Raw genomic sequence first — 19825 nt, 5'->3', positions numbered from 1 at the left:
AATTAAAGTGAGAAAATCCTAAGATCTGGATATTGTTTGCAACCCCATTTTCCCCCTGGGGATTCCCTTTAGAGATCAGTCATTTCTGTCTAAGTTGTAGAGGTTGTTTCCATGGCAGATTGCATCACCTCCACATGACTGCCATCTTTACTCCCATTCCACAAGCTCTTCTTATAATGTGACGTGGATACTGCTTCTGCAGAGAGGTGGGCAACTTCATTCTCTGCCTTGGAAGTGGGCAAAGATTCTGACTCTGGTGAAGTGATGCGAGGCATCTTCGAAAGCTAGGACATAAAGGGTAATACATTTTCCACCTGGTTCTATTGGGATGCCAGCTCTTGGAACGCAGCCACCATGCTGTGGGGAAGCCCAAGCAGCCTGTGGAGAAGCCCACATGGAAAAGAAGTACAGCTTTGCCTACAGCCCTGGCTAACAGCCAACATCAACTTGCTAGCCATGTGAGTGAGCCATCTTGAAAGTACAAATTCCCTCCCCCAGTTGGTCAGATGCCATATGAAGCAGAGAAGAGCTGTCCCCACCAAGTCCTGTCCAAGTTGCAGATTTGTTAGCAAATAAACCATTCTTGCTTTAAACTACATTTGGGGATGGATTTTTTTACATGGCAAGATAACGGATATAGTTCCCTAATTATATAAACATTAAACATTCTCTTTAGTGCTCATTTTGAGTAAATTACTTTAACTTAGAACTGGGGGGCTTCTCTGGTGGCACAAGGGGTTAAGACGCAGCTCTATGAAGCTGACTGCAGCCACTGCAGCATGAGTTCGATCCCGGTCAAGGAGCTGACCCACATGATGCAGCAGACATTTTCTGTCTCACCCACTGCTCCCCTCAGCAGTGTATTTCAGTCAGTCTGCCTGTTCTGTTCCCCACTCTGTCTCTGGTGCATCCTCTCACCCCCCACGCCTCTGGCCTGTACCCCAGTTCTTGCATGCATAAATTAATAAATCTTAAAAAAATTACTTTTACTTAGAACTGCTTCTCTTCCTGATAAGCAGCTGCCCTAACCTAGATTCTACAAAAGAAGTCTGGGCCTGCTGAGGAAGGTGAGAGGTAACAGGTGAGTGAACTGTTGTTTTCTTTTCTTTTAAAAGATTTATTTATTTATTCATTCATACAAACACGGTACAGTCAGAAGCACGGGAGGGTGAGAGAATTCACCAGAGACAGAGCTGGGAGCAGAGCAGGCAGAAGGACCGAAGCACACTGCTGAGGGGAGCAGCGGGCGGCAGGAGAGGTCTGCGCGCCATGTGGGACCCTCCCCCGGTGGCCAGGGAGCAGCCGGGGATTGAACCGACCTTGCACAGGCTGCAGGCAGCTTCGGAACCCAGCGCTCAACCGCTGCGCCACCGGGGAGGCCCTGAACTGTTGTTTTTAAGTCCTCTCTGTTCAGTGGATGTGAGGAAGGAGTAAGGATAGTGTCCTCTCTTTCTACACTGGAAGCTTTGGCCAGCACTTTTCAAGGGCCTCCAGGGATGTGTGGGTAGGTGGCTAGATAGGGTTTTTCATGAAGTAACTAATGAGACTATATTTTGGATTTTGGATTTCCAAAAACTGGGAGGGATGACATATACCCCCATACCTGATATGTGAATGGCATTTATTATTGACATCAGAAGGTGTACCTTTGTGTGACATTCACTGGTCAGGTATACCTGAGAACTGCTCACTGGAGTGTCTTACACCCTTTCCACAGGTCCCTCTTGGACAGCTGAGGTCCATGTTCACCTCGAACACCCCAATTGATGTTCACGGTACTCGGGAGTGTCTATCCCTCCCGGGTCCAGAGATTAGCCATATGAGGACGATAATTAATGACCCTCATTCTTCACGGTGACCTGATACAGCACATCTCTTTTGAGCTGCTGTGAAACCAAACTGAGATACACCTTATGATAATGATGCCAACTTTCCCTTCGTATCTCAGCATGTTCCTCTATCCTCTCTGCCTTAGCTCCCTTGTTATACTGTTTCTAATAGACTTAACCAGAAGAAATTTAGTCTCCTTTTTAGATAGTTCCTTTGGAAATCCTTCCTAAACCAAGTCAAGATCTTAAGCTTTTTATCTGTTTTATTTTTTCCCTTCTAGTGTGACAGTTTTAAATCCATAGTAAAAACAAATACACAGCATAGCACAAAATAGATGGTCAAGCAAATACAGTCAAGGTGACTGTTAGAGGGGCTTCATCCTCCCCGCTTACTCTGCAGGCCACTGCAAGGATGTTTCTCTGGGCCCAGATGCTCTCATTCTTCTGCTTTGTTTATACCTATAAAGGAGTAGGAACTGGGGTAGCCCTTGGGGATCAAGCATCTCTCTAGGCCAGTTAGCAGCCTAAGGGTTTGGAAGAAGAATCTTGTTATCATCAGTTTTTCAAATGGATCTCAGTAAGACTTTACAGCCCTAGGACCCTGAGAAAGTGTGTGTGTGTGTGTGTGTCTGTGTGTATGTGTTGATGATGGAGCTGTTGTCCTCCATCATCAACATAAGCTAGGAATTAGCTTATCATAAGGGGTCTAGAGCTCCTCCATAAGCTAGGAATTAGCTTATCATAAGGGGTCTAGAGCTCCCAACTCATTTCATCTCCCCAAGAAAGGCACCTTGCCAGAAAAAAAATAACCTCAAGAGTGACTCAGGAAAGATGTCCCAGAGGTAGGGGTCTTATGTATACATGCATGGCTGGAATGGGTGAGTTGGGTTGAAGGGTATTCAAGAACTCAGGTTCCCTGGATGACATCCAGATGCTAAGACTTCACAAGGTGTATTTCCTGTTCAGCTGGGAGGGTCCCAGACTTCCATCTGCTGGCTGACAGTAGCCATCTGCTGGCTAAAGAGGATTCAGGTTTCCCGGAAGTCTGTTCCTCTAGTGTTCAAGACCACTCTCAATGTATGTTGTGTGTGTTTTCCCAGAAGCACGTCTCCTTCTTATGGGAGCATCCTGTCCTAGAGTCAGTGCTTTGTGGTTAATAAGTGATTTGAGAGGGCAAAATTCCCAAGTTCTCCTTTGCTGCCTCTCTGCGTGTCTTCCTTGGCCAATCCTGGGGAGCTGCGCCATACTCTCCATTGCTTCCACTCCTTGAAAGAACAAACATCTTCACTGCAGCCTCAGAACGCTGGTGTGAGGTGATTGTTTGTAGATGTTTCCATGACACTCATTTATTTCTTCTGCAAATACAACTGTATTGGGGGAGGGGATGAGGGAATGTTGGAGAGATAGGAAGAGCTTCCAATTTCCTCCTCTATATTCCTCTGTAGGAATGAGAATCCCACCTTCTTTTTTCATGGATCCCACCATCCCCAACCCCTCAACTGCCCTCCCAAGCCCACCCCAAACCACCTTGGCTTCATGCAGCTGAGATAGGGCTGGCTACCTTGTTAGGTGGGCAGGGGAGGAATCTTGTGCACGAGGAGGCAGCCTGTTTTAGAAGGGGGAAAAAAAACTTTTATTGCTCTAACTGGAGATTAAGTAATGATGAGCAAGGATGACCAGCACACTGGGGGTGCAGTGTGAATGTACCCGTGCTTCAGAGGGGGTCTGTGACACTCGTGAGCCCAGCCGATGACTCATTCTAATTCTTAGCGACTTTGAGAGGTCATTTTAGTCATTCCCCTGCCTTCAGGCAGGAAGGAGCTTCACTTAACATCACGTTTGGGTAGGAGGGGTTGCTTGGCTGAGGGAAAGAGAGTCCGGGTGTGCAAAGGAGTGGGGGTGGGGAAGGTAGCGCGTGACCTCTTTGAGATCTCCAGCGAAGGACGTTCCCAAGCTTTCCCAGCCTGCCGGTTCCTGGGTTTCCCCATCATTGAATCAGTGTCGTCCTCCGGGAACTGCTTTTTGCTGGATGGAAACCGGATGTTGGGTTCCCGGGGTGGGCGGGGGCGACGTCCCCTCAGACCTGTCAGGGGTAATTGAGACTCCCGAGGGTCCCGTTAGCAAGCCCCAGGTGCTCCCCTTTCCCTCCCCACAAACTTGCCATGCAGAGTGAGCACAGACCAGCACAGAGCCGAGTCGCTACAACGCCTTTTTCCTGGCAATGCGCATGATTCTGCGGCTCTGTGCTCGCCACTCTTCAACGCACCTTGAAATGGGCTCGCCTCCTTCGCGTCGCGACGGGCAGACATTCGAGCCAATCGGCCCCCAGGCTGGTGGGTGACGCCCAATGGGCGGGTGGCAGGGGCGGTCCCGGAGGCCCGGCCCGGCTAGGCTTCACCTTGGAGCTGGCTGCGCTCCGCCTGGGCTAGTAGTGCAGGTGCCGCTGCGCCGGGGGCCGGGGAGGCTGCGCGCCGAGCCCAGCGGAGCTGGGGAGGGATGGAGAGCGGGCCACCCGGGCTGCAGGAGCACCGGCGCGGGGCGTAGGCGGGCGCGAGCGGGCGTGAGTGGGCGCTCGGGCGCAAGAAGCGTGCGGGCGCAGGAGCACTTTGCGATAGGATGAGGCTCTTGGCTGGCGCGCGGTAGTACTATGATTTGGTATGTGGCCACTTTGATAGCAAGTGTGATCAGCATCCGAGGTCTTGCGGCTCAAGGTGAGTTGAAGTGCAGCGTCCCTTCTCTGCCCCTCCCTGGCGCTCCCAGCCCCTGCCCTGCGGAGCGCCGCGCCTTTCCGCGGACGAGGCTCGGTCTCGGGCCAGGCGCGCTCTGGGTACCGCCGGGAGGGTCGGGGTGGGGGGGCCGCGGGCCGGTGGGGCGGGCCGGGAAGGAGCCCGAGCTCACGGGCTGCCCGGCACTTGGGAAAAGACGCCTTGGGATCCGGGTCGACTGCGCTCACCTTCGACCCGCGGGGCCCCACATCAGCGTGCCCAGACGGATGCCCTTTGCCTGAGTCACCGCCTCCTCCGGGTTTGGGGACTCGGCGCCTTGCCTAACTCTGGCTGCGGGAGTTTGAGGGTCTTCGGCAGGCTGCAGCACGCTCGAGCCCCGCTCAGCGCCGCCGCTCCGCGGAAAAGCCCTTGCAGGGAGACGCGACCCTGAGCCGCGGGACTCTTGGCACCCACGGTTCAGGGATGAAATCGTCGTCCCTGCGGCGCAGACCCTCCAGCTCTCGCACCCCTAGTCCCTACATTAGAGCTGCGGGAGGTCAGATTCCTGGGGGGGAGGGGGCTAAAGCCCCGGAGAGGGGAAGAACTGGTTAAGCCCCGGGGTCCCTCGACCGGCTCCGAGGAGGGTCAGCTTTGGGCTGGTCCTTCTGACAGCCGCGCCTGTTTCAACCGCACCTGGGCCCGGGCCAGGCAAAAGTTCCCTGGGAGCGCGCTCCAGCAGGGCCGACCCCACGCCGCCCTCCCCGCTGCGAGGCAGAGCTGGCGGGGGGGCGGGGTGGGGAGGGAGACCGGATCGGGGGGAGTCCCCATGGCTGCTTCACGAAGCCGGGAGAGGTTTTTCTCTTTCGGTTTCTGCGTCTGACCTGGGGAAGAGGAAAGAGAGAAGCCAGTGAGTTGGGTGTTGCGTGCGCGAGCGCGCGGGCTTTTGCTTTGGAGACGGGCGAAGCGACCAGCAAGCCTCTGGGTGGCACCCCAGGCTCTCGGCCCTTGTATGGCAATAGGAGCGGAGCCTGGAGGGTGCCAGGACTCTGTGAGTTCACGGTTCTCAGAGCGCAGACACAACCCAGCTGCGGCAAGTCCACAGAGGCTGGAGGAGATGCCTGCGGGAGAGACCCGGTCGGTGGGTGAAGTCAGCTAGGAGGACCTGCCACCAGGAAAACCTGCTCCCAGCTCCATGGAAAGGGGCTGGCAGGAGGTGACTTCTACCGGAGCCGCTTGTCACCTTTTCTGGGGATGTGTAGGGGGAAGGGAAGGTGCTTTGAGAAAGTTTCTGGAATGGAATATGTCTCCCATGCTATTGGGGGTGGGGGTGGTGTCTGTAAACAGACTCCGAGGGCTGAGGGAAGGGGATTTTGTTAAACGTTACCTTAACCTGGATGATTTAAACCTTTCCAGCTGTCGGGTGGGATACTGACATCAGGATGAGCACAGCGCTCATGGAATGGGGCTGGGAGTTAGAATCTGTCTCTAGCCTGAGCCTCCTACTTCCCCGAAAGCCTGGTAGTTCCAGTGCCCTAGGTTTCCTCCCCTCTGGTTTTTGGTATGTTCCTGCCATGGGACTCTCACTGAAAGCACAAAAGGATATGCTGGGATCTTTGAATAAAAAAGATACTGACGGGAGGCCCTGAGTTAGGCTCCAAACCCAAGAAGTCAGGGTGAGGGGATGGGCTTTTTGCAAGTTTGAGCACAAGGTAAAGGCAAGTGGGTTTATATTGCAGCAACACATAGAATGGCAAGACCAAAAGAAGGACTTCCCCATATTGATGGTTGTTGGGCATGAAGGTTATACCTTCTTTCTGGGCATGAAGAGGTCCTGCTGTCTGTGATGGTTTGACATGCCTGCCACACTCTTTTGGTATTGGGGTCTTTGTAGTATAAGGAGGCTCTACATGTGATGGAAAAGCACCTATGTCTAGAGTCAAATGACCTGGATTCAAATCCTGGCTCTGTCACTTTCCTGGCCTTGTGACCTTGGACACATTATTCAACCTCTCTAAATGTCACTGGCATCAATGGAACATGGGGTATGAGCTTACAGGATTTTTTGTGAACATAAAGACCTATAAAGAATTGAATGGCTACCTGTTACATTGTAAATGCTCAATAAATATTATTATTATTATTTTTATTATTATTGTTATTTCAATATCGGGGGTTTCAGGCCCCTTCTCAATTTCTTGTCCTTGGCCATTTAGGGTAACGGGAACTGGGAGTGTCTTGGGGGAAGTTCAGCAGGCTTCCTCAGTCGGGAACCAAGCCCCCTTTTATGGCTGACCTTGTCTGGGGAGAACCTCTTATCCCTCTCTCTCCCAGGGAGATGTGCAGAGTGAGCAGGCCTCGGGCTTGCTTGGAAATCCTTTGAAAGATCTGCATAACTGGAGTTTCATCGGTGGCCAGAGGCTTGTGGGAAGGACGCAGAGCGTCCAGCTGGCCGGCAGCTCATAGCATCCCAGCCTCTGGAGAGAGGAAGAGGGGGCCTGCTCGGAGAGAAACACCCCTCAGTGCTCAAATTGCTGGCTCCCTGTGAGAGCTCAGCTGTTCTCCCCCTGAACTGACAGAGGTGACTTCTGGGAGATTCCTGAGGGGGAGGGGCTTGAGATTTCTCTCTTAAGGTTTGACTGAAGCAGGGTCTGTTCCAGTAGAGGGCTGAAAGAGAATGGCCCCTGGGCAGTGTAGGGTTGAGACAGAAAAAGGAATGGACTCTCTCTTTTGACTTTAACTATGTGTATCTGGTTTGAGTCCATGGTGAGGGACCAAAGATATCTGGAGCCAGGAAAACGGTTTGGAGTCTCAGCATCCCAGATTTGCTGAGCAAGCTTGGGGGAGAACTGGGCTCTGCTAGACGGACTCTGAGGCTGATTGGGAAGGGGAAGTCTGGGCTTCCTCCTCCTGTCTACCCCAGATCCTGTGGTTGGATTATCTCTGACTACAGAATCCCGAGCTCCTGCCGGTAGCTGGGCCAATACCCTCTATTCTCTGCCTGGCTGTGACCTTTCCTCCGTCCCTTTGGCAAAGAAGATATGAGGGGGGAGGTTCAGAACCAGAGAAGTAGCTGCGCAGTGTGTGCATGTGTGTTCATCTGCCACACACGTGCTGAAAGAAGGGGTGTGTCTAGTGTGTGCATCCTGGGGCAAGCTGAGTGATGTGTTAGAAATGGCACAAGGGAGGGGTAGCAGGAGGCGTCATCTTCAGTTGCTGGCCTGAGGCCCAGCATCTGCTGGACTTGAACTTGTCAGGCCCCAGAACTGGTTGGTTTCATGATTACAGCTCTGAGACAGAAAACCAGGCTCTGGTTACCCTAAGAGCAGAGGCTGCCTAGCTGGGGAATGCAGCAACCTAGCAGCTCTCTCTGCCCCTCCCTTTCCTGGCATGCTTTTTCCCGGTGCCCGGTCCCCAGCCAGGGTGCGGTCCTCATAGCCTGCCTGCTGCCGCTACTTCTCGGTCTGCTGGGTGCTGGCTCTGCTGGCTCTCTGTCCCAGCCTTCCTGGGTGCTGTGCCAGGGGAGTGAGGGCAGGGAGGTGAGCCTGTAGGTGGAGTAGGTCTGAGACCGAAGGTACTTCTCCATGAACATCTCCTCCCTCCCCCACACATCCTGATGCCTTCTCAGGCCCGGAACCAGGATCTCAGGGGAGAGCTTCTCTCTGCTCCCTAAGATGGGTTAAGCAGCTTGTGTGAAGAGTGGATCTGAATTGTGAAAAGAGCTGTCATTGGCGCGAGCTGTCTGAAGGTGTAAGCACTTGCCTGACTGTGTGTGCACATCTGTGTGCATGCCCATGTCTCTGTGTGCTTGCACACGTGATCATGTTAGCCCACATGTGCATGTGTATGCATGCCTTTATGTGTGTGCATGTATGGTGTTTGTGTCTTCACACCTGTATGCATGTTTGTGTGTGCACCTGTGAGATGGAGCAGGACGGGGACAATTAGGTTCCAGGCATGAGGTCGGGAGCTGCTGCCCCCCAACCCCCCACCAGGGCTGTGGAGCACAGGGAGACTCCTCTTGGAGTGAATGCCCCCTTGCTTTCCTCATCACCCTGCTTTGCACCTGAGTCTAGGCATCCCAGAAGTTTCCAAAGTTGGAAGCTTAGCCCAGGGTTTGAATTGAGAGATACTTGAGTTCCCAGAGAGAGCCTAAGTGAGGGACAAACACAGGCAGAGATCCTGGGGTTGCTGAAAATCTGTGTCTTGTTCAGGAGGGGCAGTGGCATCAGGGAGCCCAACACACCTGAGTGGAGAAGGCGTGGCTCTGGGGAGACAGGAGAGGGTGGGCGGGGAGCAGAGGCAGCTTGGAGCTTGGTCCCCTCAGGGGCACTGCTCGCGGGAGCAAGCCCATCTGCCTGAGGCAGCTGACCTATTTTTCTTAGGAATCTTCCTGCTTTTCTGTTCTCTCTGGCATGAATAAGCTGGAGACTGGTGAGCAGAGATGGACTTCCATGGGGTTCTAGAGAACAATTCCCTCAAGGCTTTGAGGGAGTCCCAGCAGCCTCACTCTCCTGAGAAGAGAGGGGACTGGGATAAACTCCTCTCAACCTGTCCTCTGTCTCCCCTCACCCCGCTCTCCCTTACCTCCTGCCTGTTCACAAGCCCCCCTGAGAAGGTCTGTGGTAAATAGCCGGTGCACAGGCTGGACTTCACAAATGGCAAGGTGAGCCACTGTCCTCATCTCTTGGCTTCTGCGTAGGGAATGCTGACACTTCGTTGTGAGTGAACATGGGGCTTCCATTTCCTGCTGAATTCGCCACCCCCACTGGTGTGGCCTTGTGTGGACAGGGCCCCTGGTACCCTTATCTGACCAGCTGGCTCCTCACACACACATGCTCTGGACATGTACACGTATGTGTACACACCTGAGAATTTGCATGCTCATTCAGGGGGCAGGTGTCCTCTGCTCAGGTGTTGGAGAGGTAGGGAGGGGTGTGACTAGGCCTTTCTGCTGAGGAGCCATTAATGGAACAGGGTAGAGGTTGAATTACTGCCTACTTCCTGTCAGGGGCTCATGGGGAAAGGACTCTGGGAAATACAATCTGGCCTGGAGGAAATTAAGGTTGGTAATAGCGTTGCTGCCTTGTGGGTGCTGGGGGAGCCCAGTGGAGAGGGTTGGGGGGAAAGACCCCCGTAGGAAGAAGGGGGCCTGCTGTTTCTGCCCTTCTCTACCTGGGGCCATGCTCTACAGCAGATGAGAATATTTCCTGGCTAGGGTCTGTCCGATCACTGATCTCTGACCTTGAGAGGTTTGATGTGGAGTGGGGCCAGAAGGACTGTGAGGACGCCAGTGGGGAGACTGTAGGTCGGGACTTCTTTTAAGGCCTGCCTAGGCTGGGCGTGGAGGGTCCTTGCTGGAGGCAGGTTGGTGTTGCCGTGACCTCTAGCCCGACTGCCTTCTGCAAAGGTCAACAAGGACACAGCTCTCCTCTGCATCTTGGACTGGAGAGTGGTCTTCAGCTTTGTTTTGGGTAACAGGGATTCTGTCCTCTGTCTTTCTCATGCCAACCCTCTGGGTGTGCACCTCCGTGGGAGGCTCTGTGGGATTCCCTGGAACCTCCTGGCTTCTCAGGGAGGGGAAATTGGGGGAACTATGGGGGGCTGGGCCGTTTTTGGACTCAGCAGGGATTATTTTTAGGCTAGCAGATGGAGGTGGTGGTGGCTGTCGCTGGTATTATTAGACAACAGGCCTGTGGTTTGGGAGTCTGGTGCCCGGAGAAGGAGGAAGAGCAGGAGGAAGGGACGAAGCCCCAGTGAGGACTGGTACTCATGAGTGATGGAGGCTGTTGCTCACCCCATGGCCAGTCCTTTTGTACTATGGCTACTGCCAGGCCTGGGCAGAGACTTCTGGGTCTCAAGCAGAGTGGTGCTCAGTCCAGAACCACCAGAGCTGGCCAGCACCTTCTGAAAGAGGCTCAGCCTGATCTTTCTCCCGTCCTGGGTAGCAGGGGTCTGTCTGCCTGTCAGAGTCATCCAGAGAGTGTGGTGGGCCAGGGCTGGCCCCCAACCCAGCAGCTGGGAAAGGGGAGGGATGCAGCTGGGAGAGCCCAGGGTAGGGCAGGAGGAACGAACCTCCACATGCTGCCTGAGGCACATGGCCTAGCCAGGTAGTCTTGCAGTTTGCTCATTTGTAAAACAGAGAGGGCAGTCCTTCAGCCAGGTGGGTGCTGTGGTATTGAATGAAGTTTGTGTCGGGCCTGCAGCACCAAGGCCGCATGCCATAGGTGTTAGAGAGCCTAGGTCCTCCTGGGGTTCTCCCTGCCCAGCTCTTCTACCTTTGCTGGTATTTAGTGTCATTCCCATTCTTGGTGCGCTTCCTGCCCCGGCCCTGCTTGTGTGGAAGAACTCCAGGTTGCACATGCGGGACGTGGGGCCATGCCAGGACGGATGCTCATGGTTCTCTGCCCATAGGAGACCACTGGCAGCCTGGACTTGGCTGCCTGCTGGGTACCACCTGGCCCAGAGAGCCCATCTGTACCCTATGGGCTTCCCAAAAGGTCAGCCAGACCACAGGGGCCACCCCCTCCTTTACCCTCCTGCTTTCTCTTTCCCGCTGGGGCAGAACAACTCCAAAGTGGGCTGGGCAGATCCCCAAGATACAGATTTGCTGCGCTCAGGGTACTGCTGATTCCTGCGTTCTCTAAAATGAAATCTGGGGTACGTTTGCCCCTCCTGTCTGCACCACTGCAAAGCTGTTTTCCCTCTGAAGTCAGAGCCTCATCCCTGTGGGCTGCTGCAGGCTTCTTTGAGGGTTCTAAGGGTCTCATAGCCTCTCCCTCCCCACTCCAGGCTATGACCCATCCTCTGCTTCTCCCTCCCACCCCTTCCTTCCTGTTCTGTTGGAAGCTAGCTCTGCTGGAAGAAGCCCCCCGTGCCCTGAACCTGCAGCCTCTGCTCTGACCCCTGGCTGGGTTCTTGCTCTAGGTCCAGTGCCTGAGTCCTCTGTGCTCCGCAGGCTTCTCTCTCTCCCTGAACGGGGCTCTGCCTGTCTCCAGTAAGCACTAGACCTGCCTGTGTCTCCTTCATTGCGGCTTGAATCTTTCACTTTTAGACTTGGCCTTGGTGTCTTCCTAAGTTTGAGTTTATCTGTTCTCCTCCATCAAGCCCCTTTCCCTCTTTACTGCCAGCCTCTTTACTTTTTTTTTATATGGAGCTTTTCTGGAGAAAGTGTTTCATTAGACATGCTTTGGCTCAGAAAGGATCACGCTTAGGGAGAAGTGCCTGTGGGTGATAGAGTGAGGGAACATGGTGTGTGTGTGTGTGTGTGTGTGTGTGTGTTGAAGAAATGGGGAAGAAACCTGATCAATATTTCAGGATTCAGAACCCAGGAGGAATTAGTCTGAGTTTCAAGGCTGGGATGTAGGATTCTACCCCTCCTCCCCATGCCTCGTTTTGCCTTGCCTGTCATCTTTGGGAGGACTATCTTACCTTCCCCTCTTCACCTGCTTTTCCTGGGTTGAAAGGGTCCCCTGTGGGATTGACTGGGGTTCTGGACCCTGAGCCCAGGGACTGGCTTGGGATGGGGGAGGGGACCTGGAGCCACTGCCAGTGAAGGGAGGTGTGAAAGAGGCTGCTCATTGTCATGCAGTGAGAATGAGGCAGCGTTAGGTGCAAATGAGCAGCCAGCACTGTGGGAACCCATGGCAGAGGACCCCCCTCTACCCCCCCAATAATTTCTCTGTCAGAGGCAGGCAATCAGTAGCCAGTTATATGGCAGTTCCTGCTCCTGCCTGAGGCTCTAGGGCCAATGATCTGGGAAGGAGCCACCTTTTGTGGACAGCTTCTCCACCACACCAGGTACCCTGGCCCCTTCCTCTGGTAATGACTCCATCCTCTTCCCCCAGGCTTCTGTATTTCCTCTTTTCCTCTCCTCAAAAGTCTGTGCTGCACACACCCATATTGCAAGCACACACACACACACACACACACACACACACACACACACTCAGGTCTTTTCCCAATAGTGACACATGTATGCACACGCATACCCACACATCCTTCTGCTAAGAGTGACATGTGCACACACACACACCTGTGTGCACACACATGCACACACGAATGCTTCCCTGCTCATCTGCTCACAGCATCCGCTGCATGTGCCCATTTCTCCTGGGTCCAGGATGAGCCTTTGTGCTCTTGGATGCTGGGAGGCAGGCTCTGTCCCTATGGTGCCCCTAGGGTGGAGGGGGAGGTGCTTGCCACAGCTGGGTTCTCTTCCCGCTTTCCCTGAGGGACTAGGATTCAAACTTAGCCTGAAGCAGGGTTGAGGGGTGGGGGCCAGGAAACCTGCTGGGGCCTCTGGCAGGTGAGCACAGCACTCTGCTCTGCTCCAAAAATACTCTGTGATCTTAGCTCTTTCTCTAGAAAACAGTGATGTCACCAGGAGCCAATCAGCTTCTGGAAGGGCTTGCCTCCTCCTCCTTCCGCAACTTGCAGGGGAAGAGAGGGAGAGGGGGAGGGGGAGAGAGAAAGAGAAGCACAGGGACTCACAGACAACATACAGACAGACACGAGAGGGATGCAGACACAGGGACCACAAGCACACAGAGGCCCCTCCACACAGACAAGCAGGCAGAATCCCTTCCCCTCGCACAGGAAGACAGGAAACCACATCTTCCCCCAGTACAAACACCACACACACACGCATACACTCTGACAGACACAGAAACAAGGAGAGAGACAGGGAAGTAGAAAGAATCACCCGTATAGAGTGGGATCTAAAGAGAATGAGTCAGAGACACAGAGACTTGAGGAGGCACAGAGACTCAAAGAGACAAAGAGAGACAAGAGCAGGAATAGGAGAGAAACACAGGAGAAAGGGGGAAGTAAAACCAGTGAGATGCAATAAGTGTCAGACCTAGAGGCACCCCAGACCGACATCCCCCCAGACAGGTGCATCCTCTCCTGCGTCCTCTGTGGTGGGAGCGCTAGCGCCCCCTGGCGGTGAACCTCAGTGGCGCAGTTGCTGTCCTCGGTGCTGCCTGGAAGGCTTGGCGGGTCCTGGGATGGGAGGGACAGCCTGGGGAAAGCTGTAGCAAGCCTGGGTTGTGTTGTGTAGTGCGAGACAGGCAGGAGGGGGTGACTTCACTTTCACTGGCAGATAAGCTGGACAAGGTGCTTTGTGGGCACAGAGGCCTGGTGTGGGAGAGAGGAGTGTCAGACCAGAGGATGGGCTGCATTTCTGTCTAGAACCACCTCCCCTCCCCTACAGCCGTGGAATTGGGCTGCTGAGGGACCAGGAGTGAGGTGCCTGAAGTGATGTCTCGGTTAATTTCTCTGCTGCATCTGCCCGCTTGTGGCTGGGGGCTGCATTGGGTCTGTCTTGGTCTCCCCTTCTCCCCTGCCGGGGGTCTGGTGCATCCCTTCTACCTGTGTGGTTTGTCCTCTGCCAGAGGTGGAATGGTTTCCCTTAGCTCTTGGCCCCCCCCCTCTGTTCCCAGTGCCTGCCATCCTAATGGTGCTGATGTGGGGCTCCTCAGTCTGTAGATTTGGGGCTGGGGAATGAGAAAGCTGCAGGCCTTTCCTGCTCCCCTCTTTCTGAGGCAGGCTTGAGGACAGAGGAGGAGGGGCCTGGAGAGGCCAGCTCAGGCCTGTGGGCTTTTCCCTCTGGTGCTGCCATGAGCAGCCTCGGCTCTGCTTGTCAGGGATTCCCTGCTCCTGTGTGGAGTACTCTTGTTTTGTGCTGCAAACATCAGGCTGAGCTGGGGGTGGGGCGGAGAAGGCCACTGGCTCTTCGGCTCCTCCCAGGCAGGAAGGGAGCCATGTTTCCCCTGGCTCTGGCTCTGACCATGGGTCCCCAGCGTGGAGGCGCAGGCCCTCCACCTTCTCACTGACCAGACCTCTCAGAATTCTTAGGCCGCACATCCCAGGGGAGAGCATGATCACGCCTCTGCCTGGGATTGGTGTGTGGAACTTGAGAGGATCTTTCCCTTTTGCCTCCTCCTTGTCTATTTTCTCCTCTTCCTCCTCAGGCTCCTGGATGTGAGGAGGCTCAGGGCTTTAGGGAATGTGAGCAGAGAAGGAGGAGGGGTGTCACGTGCACTGGGGACCCTCTGAGGAGTGAGGGAGGAGGGCCAGGGGCCGGGGCAGAGGGCCTTGGAGGTGGCAGGGGCTGCCTCCGGGGCTGCCTGGGCAGGACCTCTTGCCGCCTCCTCTTCTGCCTTCCCACTTTGCTCTCCTGTTAGGTGCCCACGGCCTTCGAGAGGAGCCCGAGTTTGTGACGGCGAGAGCTGGCGAGGCTGTGGTCCTGCGATGCGACGTGATCCACCCGGTGACGGGGCAGCCCCCGCCTTATGTTGTAGAGTGGTTCAAGTTTGGGGTGCCCATCCCTATCTTCATCAAGTTTGGCTACTATCCCCCCCATGTGGACCCAGAGTATGCAGGTAAGGTTGGGACCAGTGGGGGCTTCCCTGCACACCCCTTTCCTCTCCTTGCTTTAGGCACAGCCCCCTCTTCCATCTGGGCCCTCCTGCTCCCAGTGGTCACATGACCACATTCTTTCTGCCTTCATCTCCGTTGCCACTTGCCTTCTTCTCACTGGTCTGTTATGTCTGTTTTCCATGGTGTCTGATTCTTTCCTCCCATCCTTTGAGCTCTATTAGGTTTTAATTAAGTGGCAGGGGGAGAGGGAGGAGTAGGTAAGTGATGTAGGCATGCAGCCTCCTGAGCAGCACAGCCCGGGGATGCATGGGGCAGAGGCAGGCATCAGGGACACAGAGTGAGGTCAGGCAGGAGGGCAGTTCTGTGCAGGCAGGAAGCTGAGTCAGAGCTGCCATCCTGGGCCAGGCTGCTGGCAGCCGCTGGAGGGTTTGTTCTGTCTGGCTTCGCCCACTCCCTCCCTCTGGCTCTGAAGTTGGGACCTCATCCCATCCCTGAAAGTAAGTAAACCTCTTAGCTGTCTATGCCAGACTGTGCCACTGCTGGGCGCCTGCTCTCTGCTTCCACCACTGCTCCAGCCTCCCTCTTCCTGGCCCCTTGGTGTCTTTCTCTGCAATTACTCCTGCTAGCAGAGGCCTCACTGTGAGTCACTGCCAGTGCCTGCCCTCCAGGGAGGAAGGTGCGAGGCCAGGAGAGGTGTGCTTGAGTGTGCACATGAGTGTGCATGTATGGGAGTGTGCATGTGTGTGTGCACATGTGAATGTGCACATGAGCACACGTGCACGTGACTGTACACATGAGTGCAAGTATAGGCTTTGTGCATGTAAGTGTGAGTGTGCGTGAGCATGCATGCATGGGAGTGTGCATGTATGATTTTACATATACGTGTGCATGTGAGTGTGCTTGTGTAAATGCGCATGTGGGAGTGTGCATGTGTGGGAGTGTGTGTTTGCATGGAAGTGCATGCATAGGAGAGCATGTGTGTGTGTGTGTGTGTGTGTTGGGGCTTAAAGGAAGAGAGGCAGTAGGTGGGACACTGCTTTTATCTTTACTTCTGACTTCTGAGACCTGAATTGCATTGGTTCCTTGGAGCTTCCATCTCTTTCTCTGTCTCTGTCTGTCTCTCCCTCCCTCCACCTCCCCCCCTGCTATGTCTGTGTCTCCCCTCTCCCCTCTTTTTTTTGGACCACAGTTAGTTTTGATAGTCTGGTTTTTAGGCAGATCACCGTTGTTAAGGTGAAAAGCAGAGAAGGGGTGGTATCGGGAGAGGCTTGAGCCAAGGTGGTGGGTGCGGGGAGGGAGGACCCTGAGGGTACTCTGCCTTCTGCCTCCTGGGGTCACAGAGGAAGGGAGATGCCAGTCCAAAGCTTCTGCGACTCTTCCCTTCTCCTCACCACAAGGGATGAAGAAGATGGAGCTGAGGGTGGCTCTGAGGCTCTTTGTTCTACCTGCCAGCCCCTCCTCATCCTTGTGCTCCCTGCAACTTCAGCTTCTGCGGCCTGGGCTCTGGTCAAAGGAATCGTCACTGGCACTGGCAGTGGGACTGGGAGGGGACCCAGCACCCTGGTCCCCCATCTGCCCTTCTCTGCTCCACCATGGGAAGCCGGACAGGGGGTTGCTGGGTGTGGTAGTCATGGGGGCCCAGGTGGGAGCTACTCAGCCTGAATGGAGGTGCTCCAGGGGCTGCCAGGGACCACCCTACCACATCCTCTTTGGTTTGCACCTTCCCTCTCCCCACACAATCCTTTCTCCTCTCCTCCTCTCCTCCCCTTCCTCCCCTGCATCCTTTCTCCTCTTCTCTCTTGCCCCCAGCCCCCTAACTTTGTAACCTTCCTGCCTTTCCTTTGTCCCAAGAGATCTCCAAAAGAATGGGGCATTGTAAGGAATGGAGACTTTTCTCCCAGCCTGAGTTGCTGCTGCGGTGGGTGGGGCCGGCTGAGGCTGGAGGGCCGGGGTGGCAAGGCAGCTCCATGGCCAAGGCTTTATTATGCCCTTTCCTTTGCCACCTGCTGCCGGAGGTTGGTGCCAACTGTGTTTTGGGGCCCTGCCATGGGAAACAGTCTGAAGGTTCCACTGGACCTCTCTGCCTTTGGCTGGGCAGGGGAGTGATGTGCTGCTGCTCTGGCCCTGATGGCCTCTGTCCACTTTGTTCCCCCAGGCCGGGCAAGTCTTCATGACAAAGCATCCTTGCGGTTGGAGCAGGTTCGTTCTGAGGACCAGGGCTGGTACGAGTGCAAAGTGCTCATGCTGGACCAGCAGTATGACACCTTCCACAACGGCAGCTGGGTGCACCTCACCATCAACGGTGCGTGCGTCCTCCTTCCGGGCTGCCCCAGGACTGCGCTCTGACCCAACAGCTTCCCAGCCACACCCTGCCCTGCCCCACACTCCTGCTGCAGAGTTGCCTCAGCCAGGCCTGCCTTTTAGATCACAACTCTCACCCCCTGTGACCCTCGGGGGTCCTCTTCGTGTGTCTGTGGTCAGTGGGGTGTGCGAGAGGGCAGTGCCTGTGGTCAGTGGGGTGTGTGGGGTTCTTAGGTGGGAGGTGGGGTGGTTGCTGTGGTTAGTGGTACCAGAGTCTGGAGAGGGAGATGGGATGCTGGTTCTTGCAACCAGGAGGGTTCAGGCTTTGTGGTGACAAGGTACCCGTTCCCAGGCTCGGCAAAACCCTGACAGGCTTCCCCTCTCCAGTGGAATTCCTGGATCCCCCCAACCCTTCCCAGTCTCCCTTTTTAGGTTCTATTTTGGTTCTTTGTTAAATACACTCATTTGAGTAATTGTGGTGAAGGGCTGCTGAGTGCCAGGCTGTGCCCTTGATCGTGGGAAGTCTGTGATGAGTGAGGCCCGACTTGGCCCTTGCTTGTGCCGGGTTTGCTGTGTGATGATATGGGAGAAACCTGCAAGAGTAACAGCTTAATGGCTCTCGCTTACTGAGCACTTAGGTGAAGTGAGTGGTGCTGTGTGTCTGCCATGGTGAAGGAGGGCTTCGCCGAGGACTCCCAATGAGTTTGCTGAGTTCCCAGCGTTGGCCTAGGGTGGGGGCCTGGGTGCTCCCCTTGTGTCCCTGTGAGCTCTTATGTAGGAGGAGATATTCTGGAGGAGCCCGGAGAAGCCTGAAACCATGGAGAGAATTTGAAGTAGCCCCCTGCAGAGTGAGGTTGTAGTAAAATGTTTTATTTTGCCTTCTTTTTCCAACCAGACTTTTGTTCTTCATTTGCTTCATGGCAGGATGAGTTCAGCCACCACTGTGTCACAGATGCTATGCTCCTTATGGACATAGTCCTCTCTGCTTGGCTGTGCCATACATGGCTTGGGTCCTTAGGGTCAATGCCTGTGACTTTAGGGTCTATGGTTGGGAGAGAAATTGATATTGTTCCTGCCTTGGAAGCTTCTTTCAGTATTGGCTTGCCCTGAAGGATGACTCTATCCTATTCTACCTTGTGAGGCTGAGTCTTTCCTCCCAGGGTTAGGTCAAGTTGTGCTCTCCTGGGTTGAGAACCGACTCTGGATCCTGGGAGAACAGAGTATTTGAACAAGAGCACTGATGTCTGGGAAAGAAAACTCTGAGATGGTGGCCTAGGTCCATGTCGGTCCAAGCAACTGACCCGTAGATGCTGTCAGCTCCCACCAGCCAGTCCCAAGAGGCACACTGGAAGCTTATTTTAAGCCTTGGTAGGCTGTCCCCACACTCCAAAGGTTTGAGTCACCTCCTTTTGATGCCAGCTGTTGTGTGTGCCAGGAAGGAAAACTCATCTTAATATTAGCCCAAGCAAAACATAATTAGGAAGGTAAATCTTCTGCTAAAAGCTTTGCTGATGAAAACCAAGCCAAGAGTCCCCACGTCACTTTCCTTCTCACTCATGCCCATTCCTAAACTTGGCTGAAGTGTCCTTCGAGTTCCACTGCCTTTTCCTCATGCACAGTGCTGCCAGTGATGCCTGAGTGTCCGAGTTGTCCAGTGGTCAGTGGGCACTCCCAGAATGGGGAAATGGAATTTCTGGACTTTGTCTTAGTTTGCACCAGTGTGGGTAATTGTCTAGGAATTCCTAGTTGCTTGGAGTGGAATAGGCCTGGTACAAGACCCTGAAAAGATTTGGCTTCTTCATGAACTCACTTCTGTGTGATCCTGGGCGACTCAAATCTCTCTAAGCTTCGATTTTCTCAGTTATGGAAAACAAACCCTCTTTGCTGGGCTGTTGTGAGGATTCAGTGACATGCTGTGAGAAAGAGTCTTGCACAGTGTCTGGAACCATAATTATGCGTGGGTAATAATGTGTAAGAGGTTGTTGGCCATCTCCTCCTCCACAGAGAGAAGAGCCTAAATCAGAGGAAAATGTAGTGGCAGGGATGAAGTAACAGAGAATGGACCACAGTCTGGAAGAGGCAGAGAACTGTGGTCTTTTGAGGGCATTTGTGCATCTACCAATAATTATTCATTCAAGATACATGAATGTCCACTCTGTGGCAGGCTCTGGGGAGACTGCCATAGACACCACCAGGCCAGACTCTCTTTAGATTTCAAGAAGCAGCCATGACCAGAGACCAACACAGGGTGGATTTTGGGAGCACAGCTGAGGAAGAGCTTCTCTGAGGAAGGGACCACTCTTCAGACCCCTGACCAGGGAAAAGATGTTAGCCAGGTGTGGGCGTTGGAGTTGGGGAGGGGTTTTCCAGACAGAGGGAACAGCATGTGTCTGGATGCCCAGAAGAAGGCGAGCTGGTGTATGAGGGGAGAGCATATAGGCTGCTTATAAGGAAGGTCCGGCGGAAAAGCTGACTGCACCAGGTGCTCTGGGCTGTAGAACCAGGGCTCTTCAGAGAGTTCTCTGCCCTCCCTGAGGAGCCTGTCTCCTGAGATTATTCTTTATTCCTCCTCCCCTTCATCCGAAGTTTGGAGGTTCCTGGCAGCATTCA

General features: G+C 54.3%; 1 protein-coding gene across 1 annotated transcript in view; it reads left to right on the top strand.

Moving 5' to 3' along the window:
• Positions 1-4406: 4406 nt before the first annotated feature.
• The window catches only part of IGSF9B (immunoglobulin superfamily member 9B), a 52014-nt gene continuing 36595 nt past the window's right edge, over positions 4407-19825 (top strand). The window contains exons 1-3 of the mRNA XM_037505650.2: positions 4407-4540; positions 14719-14916; positions 17070-17216. Coding sequence (XP_037361547.1) covers positions 4477-4540; positions 14719-14916; positions 17070-17216 — 409 coding nt within the window. The 5' untranslated portion in view covers positions 4407-4476. The remainder of the gene's footprint in view (positions 4541-14718; positions 14917-17069; positions 17217-19825) is intronic.

This window comes from Talpa occidentalis, unplaced genomic scaffold, assembly GCF_014898055.3.
Source record: "Talpa occidentalis isolate TD23 unplaced genomic scaffold, MPIMG_talOcc4v2.1 talOcc4.12, whole genome shotgun sequence".
Taxonomy (NCBI): domain Eukaryota; kingdom Metazoa; phylum Chordata; class Mammalia; order Eulipotyphla; family Talpidae; genus Talpa; species Talpa occidentalis.
Note: the sequence above shows the minus strand (reverse complement) of the source record. Positions and strands in the feature narration are given on the sequence as shown.